The following is a 13,007-nucleotide window of genomic DNA, read 5'->3' as shown; positions in this document are numbered from 1 at the left end:
AGGGGGGCTAATTCGAAGTCAAAAGTGGCGCCCCACCAGAACCGAGGGATAAATCACTATCGTATTACACTGAAGACGAAAAAAAAATTGAGAAAAATATGCATTTCTAACTTTGAGAAGCGTGTGAGGCCTACCGGCATACCTTGGTGGGCGGATCACCCGCCTGTGTTTCAATAGTGGTGCCCTAAGTAACCTGTTATCAAGACCTAGACTTAAATTAACAACTAAATTCTTACATTTTGTTTTGTACGTAGTGAGACCACATTATCCTTAATACTAGAACTACAAATAACCAATTTGATATGCCTCCTGGTCCTTTGGTTGCAATTAGTGTAAACGAACGTAGAGCCCTCGGTTCCTACTCTGACGACCACCGCAAACTAAAGTGTTCGTATGACTATTTCATTTTATGGCATAATAATCTATAGATTTCCGTATCTATATTAGTTTTCACCAGATTTTCTGGCTTCAGACCTCCAAATAGGCATTCGGGGTTGTACGCTATTTTAGTTTTATTCATTCGGATCACCACAAAATCGAGTTAATTAGTGTTTGTACGTTTATTTCACCATTGGATTCTGAATACCCTTTGAGTTTTTATCCATTTCATTCCAAATATGGAGCATTTCAATCTTATTCATTTGCTTGAAAATGGCCAAAATCTATTTTTTGTACCATCTACAATTATGATATTTTGTGTCCTGGCCTGGTAGTATCCCAGAAACACTAAGTTTTGGTATGGTTTTTCAGTAAACACTACATTTATCTTTTTGACGTAATTACGCAAACTTGTCATTAAGCATTATTCAGGGCAAATTAAAACACAAGCACGTAAGCCATTGAAAGATAATTTATTCTATCAGCATCGCGAGTAGGATAAATAAATAAGGCATCGAAGAGAGAAGTGGAGATCAGAGGTGTGGCGTCGTTGTCTTTTGTCGAGAGTAAGCGCATCACTTTCTAGAGATGATTTACTTTTTTCGCAAGAAACGTCATTCTTTTCTGTCGCATGACAGTCGGTAGGCGTCAGGCAAAGCGAAATAAAACTAAGTTCCTTATGTGCGTAGGCGAAAAGTCCACTTTCTAGAGCGGGGGAGGAGGTGGAGTGGAAGAAGGAAGTGTCTACTTGAACAGCGGGTTTCACGCAGATGAAGAAAGAGGTGGTTAATGGATGGGCACTGACTAGAAAGGGCTTTGAGAGAATCAAGGTGTTAAACAGGTATGGATCCTGACTTTATAGTATCGGCCTCTCCGCTCACAATTCGATTTGGAATTCAGCGCTTGTCTCCGTCACGCTGTATTGCCCGTTTGGCTGAACGACCTCCGCATTCTATGGGATACAAAAGACTATTAAATCTGTGTTTCTCGGCCACTGTGCCTTTGAATCTCCTTCTATATGAAATCATTGCTATGGTATCATCGATATCCAGGATTTCTTGTGGATTCCTTCACTACATTTACTTGCTTAGCTGAAAGCATGCTTCAGGAAGTGGCTGCAGACCAATTTCAGTAGTCGTACTTCCTGTGTACCGAGGGTATAGATGAATTTCATATCATCCAACAAGCCTTACCCCGAGCCCGTATTGCGGCTTCACAGGTTCAGGAGCCGCTGGTGCTTGTTGCTGTTGCGGCGGCGGTGGCGGTGTTGGTGCTTGTGCATGCGTCTGTGGTGCTGGCGGTTGCTTTTAGCAAAAAGAAAATTCGAGTGCCTTGTAGAAGCAAGAAGATTTCATGCTTATGCCAGACCATGCACGCACAACTGGTTCAGTTCAGTCGGAATTGAAACAGTTATTCAAGTTGATATTAAGAATATTTTTACGAAGAAAATTAACTAAGATTCCTTAATGGTATGCAAAGCTGAATTTATTAAACAGCCTGAATTTTTTGTGCGCCTAAATGCTAAATCTTGGAATGGGCTTTTACCATACTTATTTTTGGCTCTTTAATTAATTGACCCCTTAATCTAGCTAAGGCCAAATTACCCTCTGACATAAAAAGCAGGGAGTAGGGGAGGCCGAGAGAAATGCGCAAATAGGGAGAAGCTTCTGCGATATTAGGTTCTTTTGTACCAGGTGTTGCAACATCAATTGGATTTCTTGTACTTGCGACTGAACTACTGTCTCGTGTTGCATTTGTATTTGTAGTGGTTGTGACCGTATCTTTTCCTGTAGCCGATGGGGTTCTTCTTAATCGCTGCTTTCCACGTCGTCTAAATAGCTTTTATTATCAGAGGAACAAATCGAAACTCTACCGCAATCCATTAACTTATTGAGCACTCCTACTTACCAAGCCCTGTCCGATCCTTAATTTGGTCTATTTGGAGTACCACGAAAGTAGCAGTAATATTACCTACCTGAACCATAGTCTGCTGTAGTGGTTGCATTGGTGGCTGCTGCGGCTGCGGTGGTGGTCGTGGTTTCGGTGTCGGTGCCTGTTGCTGATATTGCACCTGTGGCTGTGGCCGTGGCGGTACCGGGGCTGGAGCCGAGGCCGGCTGGCTAGCTCGCATCGGGTCGCCTTGGAGCGAGCGACGGTTCGAGCGCAGCGATGCTTGCACCTGAGTGTACATCAGTTCCGTGTCGTTCAGGCCCTCCGTTTGGCTATTTCCTTATAAAGGAGATAAAAACGGTGCCGCATAATTTACTACTACCATCTGTCAAACAGTATTTGATCTTCTACTACACAGAGGAGATTTAGAGACCTTTACGAGGAAATCACCACAATCATCATTCATGCAACCCGTCATTGCGGGAGCTAACCAAATGCTGCAGACGCTATTTACCTTTTCTTTAGAGGAGATCAAAAGATGTCCTTAAGTGCGCATTGCTTTTCCATTTAAAATTGTCTTGAAATTCAAGTGTACGCTTTGCAAAACATGACAATAATTGTACTACCTGTTACAGCTTTTACAAGACATTTTTCCAACTACTCAATAGTCATAATTGCAGCCCTTTACCGAAACAAATAACAACTCAATTTCTCCCTTTAATTCCGGAAACTTTATCCTCTCTGGTATGTGCCCTGGATTTTATTAAATCAATCATGCTTTCACGAAGAGTCTTCCCTTTGGGGAAGATTTCGACGAAAAGGCAGTCTGATTAAGGCCTCAAATCAGGAAGCCCAGGTGAACTCACGTCGTTCTAGTTTGCGCAGTTCAAGAACCTTCGGTTTGGTTTTCTCGAAGGCATTCCTCAACTCCTCACTGCGTTCCACGCGTTTAAGGTTCGCCATGCGTCTGAATGGATTTTCTGAGTGGAAAAAGGAGGAGAGGCAACAATTATTCAAAACTGAGGAAGTGGCTTCACCACGTTTTGATAAATTTTTATTATCAAAATTTAAGTAATTCTATTTAATGAATGAATTATGAAGCTCCCCCTTTTCTAGTTTTTACCTTCAAGGCCTCTTTCTTTGCCGAATCATTGGTACTAGCAGAAGTTTGGATGTCCCCTGGGGTAGAAAGAAGCCTAAGACGACTTCAGTTTAGTAACGGTAAAGTGATAGAGAGGCGAAGAGGAGAAATGACAGCAGAGTGTGGCGCCGAGGAGCCACTTTATGATGCCCAGTCATGACCAATACTAAGAAAATGAACTTCAACAAATGCATTTTACCGAGACGGTTTAGGAGATGAGTCCGTCGAAATCTCAAAGATTTTCAATTACAGGTAGGCTGGCTACACTCGTGTTGTGGCATAAAATCGTTTCACCACCACAAGGAGCCCTCGAATTGGACAGAGTGCTCTCTCTACCATCCCTAACACTACTAGTCTCCCAGCCCTTCCATAAGTTAACAGTGAAAGGTACTCTACGTTTCCTTCACTTTGTGGGATGACTCGGGCTAGTTTGACAGGAGAAAAGTATCCATTTTGGGTGGAAAGGGGAGGTGACTGACCAGGCGCGACGTGTTTGAGGTCGGGTCGGTAGTCGGGTTGTGGATCGATGACGAGAGAGCACTCGGATGCGGCCTCGCCCAAGTTGTTCTTCGCCACTGCAGTCACTGTGTACTCTCCAGGCGGTCCGCAACGATTAAACTCCAGGCAGCTGATGCCACCGTCATTGTAGATGCGCCATGCGCCACCACCACCGCTCTGTCAACGCAAAGAAGTATGGTGGAGCAAAGAGAATTTCTCTTAGTTCAGAGATTAGTATACGCGCCTCCAGCATCACATGAGTGTGGCGTTCCAGACATGGGGCGTTTGTGATAAATCGTTACAATAAACCGTGCACAAAAAATCAGTTGAGTTTAAAATCAACCGACAGGCTATGGTGCTGTTAGTCTGATGAAGGAACAACAGAACATGTGAGCTGACTTTTTGCCTCTGCGTCTCTCGTGGAAGAGGCGTTGATCAAGTCTATCAAAATGGCACTAAAAAACATTGTTCTAACCCCTGGCAGTGATTTTAAATTATACTGGAAATGGTATTTGATTTCAGCAACTATTCATCAGATGCAAGCCTCTCACAGATATTGCAAACTGCGCAAATGTGTTATGTTTAGCAACGGTTTCGGTGCTATTATTTATTAGCATCTGGAGGCGGAGTCACGAACAAGATATTTTATTTTAACAGTGTGGGAACTTCATAAGAAATCATTCATGCTTAGTGAATGGGTCTGTATGACCAACAATGGATCAGACAATTAGCTCAAGTGGCAAACATGTTAGATTAAGGCGTTACCAAACGACGATTTTGATGCAACTGTCTGCATGAATCAGCGCACAAAAACACCAAAAAAGATGCTTTGTTTTTGCTTTAATTGCCTCACCCACTCTATTCCATTTATGGAACGCCACGATCAAAGATAACCGAAGGTGCTGTGTGTAATCAACTGCACCCCACTTCCTTCTCACGGCCATTCTATATCAACCTACTTTTCTGCTCTTAGAGCTGTTTCCCCTGTGTGAGGAAACAATGCTTCCATTGCATGAATGTTTACACAAAAAACCCGTTGGGCTTGTCGTTAGCAGTCAGAATGAGAAATGAGCTGGTAAGTGTCAACTTGACCTGCTTTGGTTGTAAATGGGGGATTACATCCAAATCTTGTCAAATTGTGGACACAGCCATTAGTAACTAAATCTGCATCCGAACTCGTCATTTCAAAAGTCCTATGTTGGCGGGAAATTCAAAATAGTGGAATTAATTTCGTCACTTCCTATCATAAGATTAAAATGAATAAAAACTTTTTCAGTCTACCTCTTGTATCCATCACTTACTAAGCACTTCCAGTGGCACACTTTTTATCTTTAAGTGAAAATCTTTTGAGAAGAAACTGTTTTCGGCATTAGTTATTGTTGGATTTATGGGTTTGAAGTCGATCCTCCCTTTTTAATGGGTCAGGTACACCTTCCACATGACTTTTCCACACATGGACCGAGGGAAATTATCTACCGAGAAAAGGCATTATCAGGTGTACCCGTTTGACGGATTCCTGCTCCTTAGAGGGACATTTTTTGTCCACAAAGTTCGTGAGATAAAAAGGTGAGATTACTTACGGGAGGATATTGAACAATTTATCAACATTCCCATCGGTGGTGGATGGAAAATTTTTTCATAAAAACACTTGCTGATGTTAGCGGAACACCGGAGTTAGCCTAAAGAAATATTTGCAAACAGGCCCATCGGAACTCATGAAATTAGCTTCTTTTTTTGCCATAGAGGAAAAGTCGGTCCAGTATTGTCAAAGCACAAAAATAAAAAACTTTACTCTCATATCTCCTTTTAGATGCAAAAAAATTTAGGAGGTTTTCTTTTTGTATCAATCTCAAACCTATAGAAGCTGCAAGCGGTGTTCCCTCCATCGCTTATTCCAAACGCCGAAACGAGGAATAAAAAACGCAGTGTCACAAATGCCCTATCCGATAAAAAACAAAAAGAAGAGGTAAGTTGCGTGGACTTAAGAAAAGGTTGGTGGGAAATGCTCCACAACACAAAAGCATTTTCCTATCCAAAAGAACGACGAGTGAAGCCACGGAATGAGATCGAACTTATTTCACTGGCAAATCCCTCGAGTGACTAACCTCCAAAATAGTGAATTCAGACTAGTGTTTATTAACTGAGAAAAGCCGTTAACAGTTCGTATAAAACGAGTGTAGGCAGGCTTACAGTGGGCAGTACGTCGCCATTGATGAGCCACTGGACACGAGGATGTGGGTACCCACCAGCCTTGACGAGGAGACGCACTGGAGAGCCCTCGATGGCAGTAGTGTTCTTTGGCTCCAATTCAAAGCTCGGCGGTTCTGGGTGCTGCTCGGCCTCTGTGTAGCGTTGGTCTTGCCTACAATGCACAATCGGCAGAGCCGCCTCGCTGATTGGTCACTGAGCGCAACATTAGGGTGAGAAGTTTCCAACGCTTCATCATTATGACCTAACTAATCTGATCAGTTAGTTTAAACTACTTTTAAAGATAATGGAGCAACTAAGCTAATTTGTGATGTTCATTCACTTAAATACCTACAATTAGAGCAATGTTTCAAACTGGGTAGGAGACTCCATGAGTTGATAAAATAGGCTGCGTACGAGATATCCGACTTCTCCAAGCAAAACTAATTTAAATTGCATTTTGACTGGAAATGTTTATGGGCGCGCCATAACTACCTCAGTGCTTTGATTGTGATCATCCCACCACATTGTAAAAACAAAAAAGTATAAAGTGGCTCTTTTAAAACCGCCTTGTCCACCTCTGTCGTCTCAGCTGCGCAAAATTTAACCAGTCGAGGCATAGTAAATGAGTGTCGCCCTGATTAGCCACTGCACATTAGAAATTTTTAGTAACCCTGTGACTTTTCGCCTTGTGCTTTGATGGTAGCAAAGGGAGAACCTAATTGCTGTCCTGAATAATGATACTGATTGGTGTCAAAGATGAGCCAGTCTAGTGTGGATAAATCTAAAGATCCACTTCTCAAAATTTTATTAAAATTCTGTGGATTTTAAGGCTAAGAATTGTTTGGGTAGATGTGAGAACAAATGTACGCAAATTTCATGCAATTCTGTGTGAATGCTAAACACGTGACCATTTCTACGAAACTACTATTACACGTTTTCCTTTCCCTCTGCGTAAACCTCAAGTAAAAGCAGGATTGGGATCAATGAATTCTTCCCTTCCCTCATGTATCTTTTTAAATTGATACTTTAAAGGGCATTGCCTTTTTCACTTTTTGGGGTTCTTTGCCCACCTCGTTTAAATTCAACGCGCGCAAAGATCCTTTTTGGTGAAAACTTTAAAGTATTTGCACATAAAACAGTTCCTGTTGGACTGTTGAGGTTGATAATTAGTTCATTCAAGGCGACAAAAGCAGGTGGATTTGTGGCAGGAATTAGTACTGAATCTGCCCATTTTTTAGTGATTTAACGAAGTGGTCCAAGATGGGCAGTTCCCACAATGCGGAAGGCTCTTCATAAGAGGATCATGTACCTTGCTATCTGTCCAGTAAATAAAACATTTTCAATATAAACTGATCGCCTTAGTGTAAATTAATCATTACGCACTTTAGTTTTAAGGATGCTATTTCATTTGGCCACCAAGTATATGAAATAAAATAGCGCTATATCCATGGTCACGATGGATAACTAAGTGGAACTGATTGGAAACCAATAGAATTAAATTTCTAGGTATAGGGTTAGTAAACGGTTGTGGTAGTCATTCATCTGAGTGATGCGGTTTCATAGGAATGCCATAAAAACAAATTTCAGGATTGAAAATGAAGCGTTCCTAACCGCCGTAAAGAACTGACTAGCTGTAGTCAACCGATGCTCCATTGACATTTACGGCCACATCATCAGACGTTGGGAAAGGCTAGAACGCTTAGCTAACTGACCCCACTGCCTGTGATGTGTGTATACTTACGACAGGGCAACAGCAATGTAATCATGCGATCACTGTGACAAATGAGGGGGTGACGCAGGGTAGAGGTCGTCGACGCACGAGTAGGGGATGTCATAACCTCGCTTGACTTGGATGACTCACCATTTGCCTTTTAAGGACAGTTTTATTGCTTCAGCAGTAGCTATCTCCGGCACATGTAGTTTGCAAAAAAGATGGTTCAGGTTTATTTTAGCACTTATTGTGTCCTGCACCCTTTAAAACTACTTCATCTTCATACCGGTGTTTTTTGAAATCTCAACTGCGAAAGGCTTCGTGGCTCCTGATGGTAAAGCTAATAATTTTTTAATATATGACCATTTTGGGTGAGAAGATCTTAAAAATAACCCACTTAATCAAACAAAGAACGGATCTGGGCAGGCAAAATGTGGAAGAATAGTCAACTTATAAGCTATCAAGACTAAAACTAGTCTCAAATTCGTAATTGTATGGCTGAAATATTACCCATGCACGTACGAAAAGGTGTCAGTTTCTGCTTATTCTCCCCAACCTAAGACTCTTTTGCAATTGCCTACTAAAATACTACCAAATCCGTGTTTTACTTTATGAATCGGTGACCCAAAAATGCAAAACAGACAGTAGTTTTTGATGACGCCTTGACTATTTCCACCGAGTATTAAGTATTGTAAACATCTTCGCAAATTACTTATGGATGGAATCTTTTATTTAAAATGTATTCTACTTTTCCCCCCTTTTATTTAAAAAAGCTTCCATGGTTGAATCAAGATTCGCTGAAATCTGTATTAGTTATGATAGGAAAGGGCTATCTACTGGGATCCTTTTCCCAACTCACGATGTTGAAATCTCGAGAGCGTCGAGGCTTTGAAGGTAGTGTACAGATTCAGCCGAGAGAACTGAGTCCGTCACGATGCCGATGCCACCCTTACAGCTAAATAGAGAAAAATTTGTTACTTTCTTTGAAAGAGTAAGCAGAACCTGGCACTACTTTTGTTGTGCCCTCTTCCATTCCTGAGATTTGTTTGGAGAACATAAAGTAACAGGTTATTTGGCTTTAAATAACAGAAGTAATCTTACTTCAATTCAACAACGTTGCTAGGCGTCGAGCCAGCATTGTTCTTTGCTACACAATGATACTGTCCACTGTCTTCGGGATAGGTGTAGTGAATGTCCAAAATCACGTAGCCGCGATCCATTGTCTCGGTAAACCGACAACCTAAAACACGATATCATGATTACCTACTTCGTGGAAGGAGTCTCACTGAACGCAAACATGGAAGAGGTTGAGCAGTTCAGCTCCTCACCAGGTGCGTCATAAACGCAATCCCATGTAGCTCCAGAAATCAAGCTATGCAGAGATTGTATGGCGTAGAAGGTATATGATCGGATCAAAGGATGGTCGGATTGGGGTCGCGTGCAACTATTGTCGAGGTTTTAATGTAGTACATCTGCATCTTTATGAACTACAATCTAATCTTGAGCTGTGACCTGAATAATTCTATGGGTTCATTAGTTCCTGAATAGATATTAGCAATTGGGAATGCGCCCACTGGAGAGTTTTTATTTGTGTGTATTACACAGCTATAATCCAACCAACGGCGTGAATAAAAAGTAGGAATTGGCCTCCCTTGATCAAAGCATATGCCACCAATCTAAAATTAGGTCTCTAACGTAACATGCTTGAAAAAGTGGTTTCAGCGTGCTTTGGCTTTTATCGTCGGGCCAAGAAGACTAGCAATTGTGGTTGCAATAGCCTGTCTTTTGTGGGAGAACTAGAACTACAAAGTACAGCACGTTTCGTGCAGGGTATGAGAACTCATCCTTCTCAAATCCTCGTCCTCTTACAAGTTCGCTTGCAAATACAGCCTTCACTCAGTTTCGTTCATGTCTGAAATGCTAGTTAGGACAGGCGACAGACAAACTTTTTATGATTCATTTGTTTGCCTCAAAAAATATTTAATCTCTCAAAAAGCATCCTGATTCTGGTGGGGCACTGCCGTTCAAATCCTTACGGTATCTTCAAAGCGTTATATCTACTGGGAATTCCGAGAAGTTAGAGTGTCATCAATTTTTTGGTTATTGAACGGAGACTTATGACTTCACAGTCGACAAAAAGGTGACAAACAGCAAAGTGAGAGGTGTCACGTCAAAGGTGTAAGGCCAAGCATTTTATCTATAATTTGGGCACACTATACCTTTTACAAAATGATCGTAAAATCCGACTCTGTTTCGCGGTCAAGTGACAAAATCAAAAGGAATTCAGCGATTGGTTAAAGTCGAAGTAGGTGATTCGCCTGTCAGAGCGTCTTTCACCCTCCTCTTTTGTAACGAATGAACCCCAGTTCAGAAGGATTTTAAGAAGGCCCAACTTCTTAGAACAGGAACTTTGATGCGGATGCAGATCTGTTGTTCAAAACCAGTGATCAAGTTGCATGATCACCATTAAAAGCTGTTCCAATGCACATCACGTCTTAGGAAATTTATAACAAAATAAAAGGAAGTGGAACTGTTACAGAATAATATGATATATAATTTATAAAAGAAACTTTTAAATGCTGTTAAGAATAGTGGATTTAGCTGGAAAGTAAATTTATCGACTGATTTCGGCAAAGGAATTCCATCAACTGTGACTGATCCAGTCTGCTTTTTCAGGCCATCTATACTTCTTGTCTCTCAGTCACCATGTTATCCTTTGTAACGTCCTCAGGAATAACTCAAATGTTGTCGACTAAAAACAACTGACAAAGAATAATGCTAACTGAGTCATACCAGTTTTGAGAGGTTCTCCATCCTTGAACCAGTCAACAATGAGACTGGGATCGTTGGCGGGCTGAACGAAAGTCTCAAACTTGGCGCGTTCATTCTCCTTCAGGCCAATTTGCGGTAGTAGTGGGCGAAGGAATTGAGGGGGCGAGGTGAACTTTACCTCCTCCTCACGCCTGGGCGTCCCGTTCATGGCTAATTGGTTCTCCACGGCCGCTAGATTCATGATCATCGACTCATCGGGCAGCTGCGAGTCTGTCACCACACTGTCCTCTGGCACAATCCTACACGCGATGAGGGAATTAGAAGTAACACCCTCGATTTTCGTGTCAGGGCTATTATATTTAACCAATGGGAATGCGATGGGCATTAGGCGAAGGTCCTATTCATTACTACTTATTAAATTAGGCATTCACTCCGCTACATGGCTTAAATGTGGGGAAAATAATTATTTTAATTAATAAATTCATGGTTGCATGTCTTTTTTGCATGCCGCCCATATCTTGGGATATGACTACCCTTCGGTTCTCATACTATCCCAGTTTCTCTTAATTCCCTTTAACGTGTGAAAATAAAGGAAGAGGACTATAGCATTGGTTTGAGATATCAGAATAAACTCTACGACCGCCACTTTAATGAAAAAAAAGATTTTGAAGAGCAGAGCCTTAAATTGTTTCCTACAATGAACTAGAATTTGGCTTACTCGTCAATGCCTAACAGTTTGATTCGTAATGTAAATTTGTGCATTTAAGCCACCTTCAAAATGCAGAAACCAGGGTAGTCTACAAACCCTTACTATTTTATCATAGTTTATTATTATCCCTACTTTTGACAGCAAACACTAAGATTGTCTAGTTTACGGTATGTTCTATGCACACTGTATCCGAAGAAGTGAACCATCTACTGGCCTTTGGGTACAAGCAGTACCCTGGTGGCATTAGCTACTATTCTTGTCCATTTGAAGATCTTGTGCTGCCAGTTAGGGCTTTAAGGAAGAATCACCAGCATATTTTAGTTAAACGATTGAGGCTAATAAAAGGTGGAATGCTGCGGAGGTTAACAAGTTTTTAGGGACCAGGCATTCCTGGGAGGTTGGCTATCTACAAACCGAGGAAAAATAACACCTATTTTTTGCACCCATATTGTACCTGTTTCACAAGCCCATTAACTAAGCGGTGGTGTGGCGAGGGACTTACGTGAGACTGCAACTGGTTGATTGGGCAGAGCCGTTGGCGGTCTTGGCGACGCAGACGTACTCCCCAGAGTCGGTGGTGTTGGTGTAGAGGAATTGGAATTCCGCGTAGCCACGATCCAGAACCGCATTATGACGTGATGCTGAGATCAGAAAACCACACATTAAGTGTCAGTGGATGCTTTCATCGGTTGACTAGTTAAACGGTTAGTTAGTTTGAGCTTTTGCTTAAATTATAGATGTTTACTGCCTCGCAATTTCACTGATGACAGAAATCTCTGTTTCAACTGCTTGTGTCGAAAGCATTTTGGTCAGTCTACCATTCCAAGGATCTGACGCCTACCAAGTTCTTTACAGGCAACTTCAGTGCTATTACTTGAAAAGGGTGTCTCTGTCCTAAATTAATATTCACTCTGTTTGGTTTGATATATGTGTTACAAATCAAATAGACTAGGCAAAAGATGGAAGATAGTCATTTATCTAAAAACCTGAAAGAAACATTCCTTTTTTATTTGCAACCGCTGTGAAATCCATGCCTCAAAAGTTTGGTATCCATTAAAGATGCGTGTTTCCCTCGAGGTTCAGTTGACTTTGTCGCCTCTCGCACCACCTTATTCGCTGTGCATTGTTTCTGCTTGCCAAACTGACAGCTCCTCCTGATGTTTTCTGCTTTGAAAAGCATTTTTATGTCCATTTCTGAACAACAACAGAATCTGTTTTTCCCACTAGGTCACATGCTGGCCAAAAGATCCAACGTGGCAGTAGGGCGAAATGGGCCATTAAATTGTGTGGCTGCTTTGATAAACGAGATTAAAAGTAAGCAATGGACCTCTTTTGCACCTCCCTCAATTCCCAATAAATCTTTACTAATTTTAGTAAATTGAAGCATCTGTTATTTGAAAAGTGTTGTAATACTGCCTTATCTGTCCATAGAATTCATCAACCATAACGCTCTTACCACTTTGCCGTACAGTACGTGTTGCTTAACGTTGGTACTGGTGACTTAAATTGTCTCCATTTTAAGAGTTGGCACCCTATCAAAACCCTCTCAAGACCTTCAATTTAAATAAAGAGATGGACGTGATTGCCTTGGAAGTTGTACTTGGAGTATTCAAGGAGCTTCCTGACTTTGCATTGCGTGTCGAAGGCGGGAGAAAAAAAAGCATATCATGTAACCCTTTCTGGCTGGTGAGGTGGCAGCCCTTGAAGTGAAAGTGATT

At 41.6% G+C, this 13,007-nt stretch overlaps 2 protein-coding genes across 2 annotated transcripts in view; both read right to left on the bottom strand. All coding sequences in view use genetic code 11, as the record gives it.

Annotated features, from left to right (window-relative positions):
- The window catches only part of EGR_06231 (Vacuolar protein sorting-associated protein), a gene marked incomplete at both ends in the record, with an annotated part of 15,753 nt that extends 13,184 nt beyond the window's left edge, over window positions 1-2,569 (bottom strand). The window contains 2 exons of the mRNA XM_024495480.1: window positions 1,572-1,682; window positions 2,354-2,569. Coding sequence (XP_024350111.1) covers window positions 1,572-1,682; window positions 2,354-2,569 — 327 coding nt within the window. The remainder of the gene's footprint in view (window positions 1-1,571; window positions 1,683-2,353) is intronic.
- Window positions 2,570-3,670: 1,101 nt separating this feature from the next.
- On the bottom strand, window positions 3,671-11,952 carry EGR_06230 (Titin; the record flags this gene model as incomplete). Its single annotated transcript, XM_024495479.1, has 6 exons — window positions 3,671-4,084; window positions 6,098-6,269; window positions 8,668-8,763; window positions 8,910-9,048; window positions 10,602-10,930; window positions 11,792-11,952. 6 exons carry the CDS (start codon window positions 11,950-11,952, stop codon window positions 3,671-3,673), a joined length of 1,311 nt encoding a protein of 436 aa, XP_024350110.1.
- Between the last annotated feature and the right edge of the window lie 1,055 nt (window positions 11,953-13,007).

This window comes from Echinococcus granulosus (genome assembly GCF_000524195.1).
Source record: "Echinococcus granulosus chromosome Unknown EG_S00053, whole genome shotgun sequence".
Classification (NCBI taxonomy): Eukaryota; Metazoa; Platyhelminthes; class Cestoda; order Cyclophyllidea; family Taeniidae; genus Echinococcus; species Echinococcus granulosus.
Note: the sequence above shows the minus strand (reverse complement) of the source record. Positions and strands in the feature narration are given on the sequence as shown.